The sequence below is a fragment of the Brachionichthys hirsutus genome, chromosome 15 (assembly GCF_040956055.1).
Source record: "Brachionichthys hirsutus isolate HB-005 chromosome 15, CSIRO-AGI_Bhir_v1, whole genome shotgun sequence".
In the NCBI taxonomy this organism is placed as follows: domain Eukaryota; kingdom Metazoa; phylum Chordata; class Actinopteri; order Lophiiformes; family Brachionichthyidae; genus Brachionichthys; species Brachionichthys hirsutus.
The window spans coordinates 10,503,310-10,511,870 of record NC_090911.1 but is presented as its reverse complement, the minus strand read 5'-3'; the positions used below and the strand labels follow the sequence as shown (position 1 = coordinate 10,511,870).

The following is an 8,561-nucleotide window of genomic DNA, read 5'->3' as shown; positions in this document are numbered from 1 at the left end:
TCGCCGCCACTTAGCCTTACGTGTTTAATGTGTCGCTTATTAATGTTGCTTTATTCTTTCATTGCGAGGAATGGGGTCGAACTGCTATTGTATTATTTACCATGTTATTCATCTGTTCTCTTAACAAGTCAGCCGCCGTTTACGCAGAAGCAGCGACGCATAACGAGCAAAGAAAGACCCACAAGCCCGTGCTCTTCTCTGAAACTGCTGACTGGCAGCGCCTGCCGCTCAGTTGGAGATCTTACCACGAGCACGACTTTGGCTGCATGAGTTGCGATGATATCAGGTTTTGTAATGTTGCATGAATAGTAATGAATTCGGTCCTTCCTTTGTAAACGCTCCTCTCCATCGGGCTGTTGCTGTTATTGTCTCGCTGCACATTAGTTGTAAGGTGGATAAAAATGTCGCTTCATATCAGTCCACTAAGGGTGAGGGTTTACCTTCATGTTCTTTTCTTGTGATCGTATCTTTGACCGCGAGTAACGCCGACGTATCTGGTCTGACGTTCAGATAAAGTATTCTGCAAACCATCAGAGCTGCAGAGGTTCCCGATCGGTGCATAAACGATCCACCTGCCAATTTAACATTTAACTTATTCTTCTCTTCGCTCTATTATTCAGTCGACTACCACGATACGTCATTGGCAATCTAACGCACCGAAATGTTGATGACGTAAAAAAATGTTTTGCTCAGATTGATGCATTTGAGATAGTACGACCTCCAGCGCTGTGAGGCTTTTGGCAAATCTTTTCAAATGTACATGTAAAGCACGGAGATAATGAAGTGTGTGTGTGTGGGGGGGTGCCTGCCTGATCACATTAGTGCAGTGCAGAAGTTGTATTAGTATTTTTTCAAGTGTAATTATGTGTCGGGGAAACACTGTAATAACGATCCTGGGACCAAGCCAAACCATTTATAATGAGAGAATATATTTGGCCATTCCTTAAACTGACTGTGGAATGCTATTTTTAGGATGCTGACGGCATGAAGCGCGCAAGCAAGTGTTACGCAAAACACCGTGAGCCACTTTTATTTTGCTTATCATGACGAGTGTTTCAGCTGCGCGAACGTGGTCTTCATTTTTTGTGTTTTTGGCCGCGTTGTAGGTACAGGTGGAAAATAGAAAGAATAAAAACGTTTTTTCACTCCACATTAGTGTCGGTGGGGGTCTCGCTTCAGTCCAATGGACTGAATGTTGTGATACTCTGGGGAAAGTATTTGCTATAGTAAAATTTAATAAGAAAAACTTCTTTCACACTGAAGCCTTACTTATGCCTGCCTTGTACTATGAAGAACTCTGAACCAGAATACTTAGAAAAACTACAAAAAAAAGATGTTTCTATCCAATGTTTTTGCGTGTGGGATGAAAGTGGTTTGTAACAATCGTGTGCCACCTGTTACCTCCGCCGTGGCGAGGCGCAGGTTACGAATTCGCCGAAGTTTGTCTGTCTGTTAGCAAAATAAGTCAAAGTTCTGGACGGATCTGGATGGAATGTTGGGAATGTTACAGGGAAGAGATCCTGGATTCTGGATCACTTTGAAATCTTTGTCTACATTGCAGTCAATGGAGCTTCAAAATTTGATTGTCAATATCTCTGTTGATTATTGACCACTGTTTATGGAATTTAACAGTCATGTAGGGTGGGGGTCTCTATCCTACCATTGAATTTCATCCGGATCAGTGGAGTCAGTAAAAAATATTTACTTTTAACATTGAACACCCGCTTTACGGATTCAAAAATCTTACAAAAACGCATCACTTTTACTTTTCATGGTTGGTGTATAGAGATACCAAGAACACTTTAGAACCTTTGATGCTGATCCAGATCACCATGTGGACGGTGTGAATCCTATTAGGAGGGGAATGAGCTGCTCGCTCTCCGAGTGCTATTCTAGTTAAACTTGGTGCTCGCTGCATTTCAGCTTTTCTATTGTGGGCTTCTCCAAAGGGTACGTTCAGGTTTTCACATCGGCAAGATCTCGTGTTATTACCCAGTGGTACTTTTTTATGAATGTCTCTAACAGTTGGTTAGTCTGACTTGCCATAAATTATTCCTGTATGACTCCGAAGGAAAGATTTCTATTACCACTGCCGCGCCGTTACGTCTGTCCACTCAGCAGTTCCACGCCGGGGCTGTTTGTGGCCACCATTGATGCATTAACTGTTCGGATCTGCATTTTGATAAATGTCTTTAACATACCAACCTTTGTATTAAGACCTAACTGAGATTAATAAAATGAAGCATTCCTACAGTGAACCTCTGTGCTGATATCTCAATAAATATGTGCTATGCTAAGTAGGATGGTTCCATTTTCTGATGACCGCCGCCGCTTTTACTTGATGTTCACACACACAGTTGTGTAGATGGATCTGCCGATGGTGTATGTGGGACCGTTTCCTCTCATTAAAGCTTTATTTATATCTCACTCAGGGAGGAAAGAAAAGAACTCGGGCTTCTCACCACGTCTGTCAGACACCAGAAAGCACCAGAGGGTTGAAAATGGAAAGAACCACACTCTAATTTCCGCCTTTAGAAAGTCGAGTATCTATTTTGGGAGAATGCCTGCCGAGCTTGAGCCACTGTTTTCATATCCCGTTGGGGGGCCACTGGGGGCCCCTCTGACCTTGTTTGTGGACAGCTGGGGAAGAAGAAGCCCGTTTAATTGTCTCCCACACAGAATCAGGAACATCAGACAGGAATAATGATTATTTTCACCCATTGAAACAATGAACTGGTTGGGATGGCTCAGACTTTCCCACACATTATTTATTGTTTCCCTCTTGCAGTTTTCTCACAGATTGTTGTCTTTGTTCAAACATCAAGAGGAAAAGCCTCGTGCCCAAAGTTATTGTTGTGTGTAATATCATACGGACTGTCTGGGTCTTCTCTGCCAACATTAACTCTGCCCCCCCCCACCCCAAACACACACACACACCAGAGCCCGGGCTCTTCTGTAATCCCAGTTTGTCATTGCACAGCAATGTGAGAAGCGTAGCAGGGCATATGGTCGACGGGCCGGATCACTGACTGGGTGCCTCGCAGTGGAAATCTGTCCCAGTAGTTACGGTGTCAGTGTGTTGGAATGTGCTGATTTTGGGCAGGGGGGAGGGTGTGGGTCGAGCGAGAACACCTCGGAGCTGTATCTGCTCCCCTGGTAGGCTGCCCCCCCCCCCTCCCCAGCTGAATTGATGCTCTCAGGTGAGAGTACTGTCTATAAGAGGTCACCCTCTTGTAGTGACAATTATCCATTTATAATTTGATGCCTTTGTTTTAAATACTAGCGATCATGATTTGTGTTGGCATCATTTAGACTAATACACTTTTGGGACCGGGGGGGGGGCACGCTGTGGTGTAAGACTCTAAAACAGGGCATTTAAAGTTGCATGCATAACATTCAGCTAATACTTAAATATTTTGTGCAAAGTGCATTGGTTTCTGTAATGCACAATTTGTGAATATTATACAATTCTATATGCATAATACTACTAGTTATACAACCTTAGAGCTAAAATGCAACTATAAGAACTTGAAATTCTGCTATATTTCAGTAAAAAATAGTCCTTCACCTGCAGAAAGGATAGCATGCAAATATATTCACCTTTTTTGGATTGTCTTTATTACGTTTCTAATGTCGCATTATAACATTACAAGAGACTTGCACTACTCAAATCTTAAAATAACCTTTTCCCTTTAATTACAACAATACCACATTGAATCAGTCAACGTCCCGCCCCACAGTCACGCGCAGGATAACCTTTCACACAGTGCCAACTGAAACCACTCGGAGGTGGGGGGGGGGGGGGGGGGGACGTTTCTATGGCAGGGGGGGGGGGTGGCTCTTCCGGCATTGGCTTTTTCCAGAGCATTTTTACATCATCATATACATGAGATGTTATATGCTATTTGAGCTCTCAAATTCATTCACACGATACTTAATCAATACTGCTGAGGCACTGACTTTGATCTCATGCAATACACTAAACCTCAATGCCTTATGTCCCTTTATGGCTTCCGGAAACATGCATTCTAGGTGCATTGGTGAATCTGAATTGCCCATAGGTGTGTGAAATGTTTGTCTTCTACCTACCTCCAGTCCAGGGGCAGCTGATTAAAAGCTCCATAGTTGACCAAACTACATTAAATTAACACAGAGGGACAATAAAAAGCAGCAGTGAAAAGCTGTCTAAGAGGTTTTACTCCTGATGCTATGTGTCAGAATATAAAGTGCACTTAATATAGTAATGTTAAATAACATCACATGCTCTGTCACATGAAAAGCTCAGCTGCGTTGTATAACTCAAGGACAACCTCTGCCTTGTGATCATGACTTTGCACTTCAGAGGGGGATTGCCTGCCTTGCGTCAGGTCGATGACATCACTGACACGCAACTCCAGCATGACCACCCGCGTGTGCGTGGAGCAGGAAAAGGAAAGGAGCGGGGCAGAGAGGAGGGACTTATTCGGAACAGCTTGCGTAACAGATTGCATTGCCTTTACAAAATCAGTTCCAGTCATGTGAGCAACAAGTCCGGTGACATAAATTGTAATGTAACGGGATGAGTAGCAGGCACTGTGCGTGCACAGCCCCCTCCAACTGTGCAACATGTGCAGCTGTAACGTGATCTAGGCCGTCACACGACTCTAGGAAGTCACCTGGTGAAAAGGCAGCTACATAATGTCCGACAAATCCCTGAGAATTGGTGAAAAGAGAGCCCGTTTGGATGAATGGCCGCGGTACCGCTGACTGAGGCAGAAGCCCGTGCAGAGAGAGCCCTGAGGATTATTGTTCTCTTCAGCTCAGAGATGGATCCGAGGTCACAGAGGCCAGCATGACCCCCCGTGATCCACACGTGACTCCCCTCAACAACTGCAACCGCCGACGGTCTGAATTCAGCTCGGCTTTGGCTAAACTTTCCAGAAATGACAGAAAACAACAGACAATTCTGGCTCTGAAAAATACATTTTTATTCATAACAATACATATGAATTCAGATTTTTGTAAATAGTTGTAAAAAAACAACAACATAAATACACTTAAATATCATTTGAAATAACTTAAATTGTAACAAATGAATTAATTGTTCAAAACATACCCAGCTGGCATTTTGGAACATGAAATGTACAGAATGTCTTCAACTGGATGTGTAGCCCTTCCCTTTTAAAAATTTTTTTTATAACAGTAATGCCAACACTAACAATTTAAAACATAAGTGAAATTGCATAAAAGGTCCAGTGTTTCAACAAGTGCTTCGCTCCTGCAGAGCGAGGCCGAGGCCTTGGTCCACTCAATGGCTCCATTTTCTGGGTTCTCCACATTTCTCTGACTCGTCACAGAAGGTTTTACCACACACAAACGATAGAATCCTTCTGTACTGTGTCCTGCTAAAACACACACACACACACACACGCTCTTAATATGAATCTCCAACTCACGACAATATAAGTGTCGCGTCATCCAATCTTTGTTGCGATGACAGACGCAGGTCCAAACGGTGGAAATCAATCCCTCTGCGCTTTTCTCTTCCCGTTTTGAACACACGGACAGCTGAGTGGGTTTTTTTTTCTTTTTTTAGCCTCACAATTTTTCCTTTCTCATCAGCAGTGCTTTGGAATTTGATCTCTGGGTGGTAATGCGTCAATCAGGGTTCACACCACTCTTCCTGTGCAGAATAAAGGTCCTTTCACAGGTCTCTGCAATGGAGAGTTCATCGCTCAGGCAAGTTGATGATGGGCACCCACTGGTCCAAACAGCGGCTTTCCCTGCAGAATCGGTTCACTTTGCTCAAAGCAGGATCCTTCCACGATGTCGAATGTGGGTTCTGAGAATGTGAACAAAATTGAGAAAACGAGATATAGTCATCCACTGCTGCGAATGTCCATTCACGTAGTTTCGACAAGCTGCTTTCGTGTCCGCGTGTAGAAATACAAGATATTTTTCCTCCGCTAAGATTCCAGAGGAGTCACATGCAAGTTTACCAAATACACAAGTGCTGAGCAAGTTCTTCCTTGAAGCTCATTTCGGATTAAACACGCAGAAAGATGACTTTGACTCACTGTGACTAGCACGCAGTGCAGGTCCATGGGTTCGCCGCCACTCTGTTGTTTTCCTCCTCCCAATATATCAGCCAGGCGTCGGGTGTTGTTAACTTTCAGAATGTTGATGTCATTCTCACAGCAAAAAGCCTGAATGAGGGTGAAGTGGATCTGCAGCGCCACGTCTTCCACGTCCCCGTCATCAGTGGCCAGTATGCACAAAACCACATTATCAGGGTCCCTGGGGAGATAAATGTTCATGCATATGTGTGAGTCAGAGGAGTTCTGCTAGCTCTTAATGCTAGCCGGTAGAACCCGGCTCGGTTACTTACACATTGAGCGACTTGGCAGCCTCGTAGACCCCGACAGTGATGCAGCCCTGCGGCAACGCGGAGGTGAGGACTTCCTCCAAAGCTTTCGCTATTGAATCCATTCTGCAAAAAAAAAAAAAAAAAACGTTTAGCACCTTCACAACTATCAGGAATAATAATTATAAAGAAAAAATAAGTTTATGGTATTTTTCTAAGCTAACGTTAGCATGACCGCTGCTCGTGGCATGAAGGCTCGACGGACAAGACGTGCAGAAGTTTAGTTTCACCTGGTGAAAAAAAAAAAAAAAACTCGCGTGGATTTAGAAAATTATTTCACGACTAATATGTCAACCTTTCTTGTGTGTTTTATTCATTTATTTTGCTCACCTTTAAGCAGAGAGCAGCGCCGCGTTAGCTAACAGCTAGTCAGCTAAAACAAAAAAAAGTGTCACGCGACACAACAATGGTTGTTATTGTTATAGTTCGGATTCTGGTTCGTTATTAACGTGTTAGGACGGAAAGCCCGGTGACGTCACCGGCTATCGGTCGCACGTAAAAGCTTAACGCCGGTGCACGAAACTGCAGCTCGATGCCCGGTGCGAAGAATAAATAAATCACTATCCATTTAATTTACCTTTCTTGAGAATAATCCCCAGTCGGCTCCTCAAATGTCATGTTGTACATAAATCCCAAAATCCGCTTCAGAACAACGAATATGTTCGTCTGGAGGAGTTTAGTCCTGCTCGCTTCTCTATCTGCGGTCCAGCGTTCTGCAACTGAGAGATAAATCTGGCAACTTCACGGTAAAACTACCGGAGACAAAAGCGTGTCAGGCGAACATTTGCATATCCGAAGCTCATTGGCTGTATGCTAATTTATCGGGCGTGTTTTCACGCCGGTGCTACGAGCGGAACCGTGGCCGCCTGCCGGTCTCCGACATTTACTGTAAATTGAAAGTCTGTTTAATGAGTGTTTTAGAATAACCTTTGCACATCTGTGACGTCAATTCTATTTCTGTGAACTTTGCACACGTGCATAACTTCTGTGGTTAAGCAACACTTATTAAAACAAAAACAAAAATAACATCTTGACCATTAATAAGAATATGCATGTGAGATATGACGCCGAAAGGTATTTAATCTGCGTGAAAGAAGAGCGTTAAATAAAGAGGTGAATGGTGTACCTGTTTGCAGGACGCACCCTCTGCCAGGCGGATCGGATTTCTTCCCGACTGCATGGCAACGGAACGCTTTCGAGGGGGCACTGCGCTCTGATTGGTTGATCGTGGCGCGTGTCGAAGCTGGTTTCTACCTGAGACGGCGCGCGAGATCCAAAGGACTGGCGCGAGAAAAAGAGAAGGTGCCAATTAAAAGTAAACACGCCTGAATGTTTTGCTGCATTTCATTGTGTTTATCAAGGGAAGAATTCAAGTCCCCGTCTCTTTATTTATTTATTCTAAAATAATTTTGTGATTCAAATTTGCAGTAAAAAACTGAGACAAAATTAATATTATGCTCATAAAACTCACAGGATGCCAAAAGTCACCCAAATCGGATTTTTATTTCACTTACATTTTTATCCACGTTTCTGACTTATTTCCCCAAGTCTAAAAAGTCACCACCTTACTAAATCAATGCTAGCTAGAACCCTGGTTTGTGCCAGTGTAATAACCCAAGATGGGGATCAATATGAGTTATGGTATGTGTGTAATTCTTAAGAAGCCCAGCGCCTTACAGGCAGAACCGATGTGAGATTTGTGGAAAAAACCTGATTGTATCAAGGATATTATGATATTCTGACTGACATTTATGACTAAAATTGGAAAGTTTTCTGAATGATTAGGACTGCATTGTTTTCCTAATTTATTATTAATCATTTGGTTTGTATTATGTAGTATAAATGCTCGCCATTTTTCCTTGAAATATTCCAGATAGTCAATCACTAGATATATTACAGAGCAAAAAGCTGATTAATTTTTTTTACTATTCATTCATTCATTCGTTTATGCACGCTGTTGAATATGATGCTGCCTCCTGGTGGCTGAACCCGAAACTCACATATAAAATGCATTTTCTTATGTTTACGACATAACATGAAGCTTTTTTTAAATTTCCTGCCTGGGTGCTTTGACTGTGATACAAGCTACCTATAATTTTCTAGTTGACTCGTTGTAATGATGATCGGATATCAAACACAATAACTGGATTAATATTGT

General features: G+C 42.9%; 1 protein-coding gene across 2 annotated transcripts; it reads right to left on the bottom strand.

The window, feature by feature from the left end:
• Positions 1–4,950: 4,950 nt before the first annotated feature.
• Positions 4,951–7,126, bottom strand: gadd45aa (growth arrest and DNA-damage-inducible, alpha, a). Of its 2 annotated transcripts, XR_011105813.1 has the most exons (5): positions 6,981–7,126; positions 6,368–6,469; positions 6,057–6,276; positions 5,582–5,821; positions 4,951–5,384 (listed from the first exon to the last, which is right to left on the bottom strand). XR_011105813.1 is itself a non-coding variant. In XM_068748405.1 (4 exons), exons 1-4 carry the CDS (start codon positions 7,028–7,030, stop codon positions 5,708–5,710), a joined length of 486 nt encoding a protein of 161 aa, XP_068604506.1. In that variant the 5' UTR covers positions 7,031–7,126; the 3' UTR covers positions 4,951–5,707. The 2 variants fall into 2 exon arrangements, 1 of the variants encoding a protein (XP_068604506.1); XM_068748405.1 differs by having other exon boundaries at positions 4,951–5,821.
• Between the last annotated feature and the right edge of the window lie 1,435 nt (positions 7,127–8,561).

What these genes read in the sequence shown, in the direction of transcription:
- gadd45aa (XM_068748405.1), bottom strand. Translation starts at nt 7,030, where the DNA reads ATGTACAACATGACATTTGAGGAGCCGACTGGGGATTATTCTCAAGAA. An exon ending in GCTGCCAAGTCGCTCAATGT is followed by an intron (nt 6,277 to 6,367) that starts GTAAGTAACCGA and finishes TTATCTCCCCAG; the next exon opens with GGACCCTGATAATGTGGTTT. An exon ending in TGCACTGCGTGCTAGTCACA is followed by an intron (nt 5,822 to 6,056) that starts GTGAGTCAAAGT and finishes TCACATTCTCAG; the next exon opens with AACCCACATTCGACATCGTG.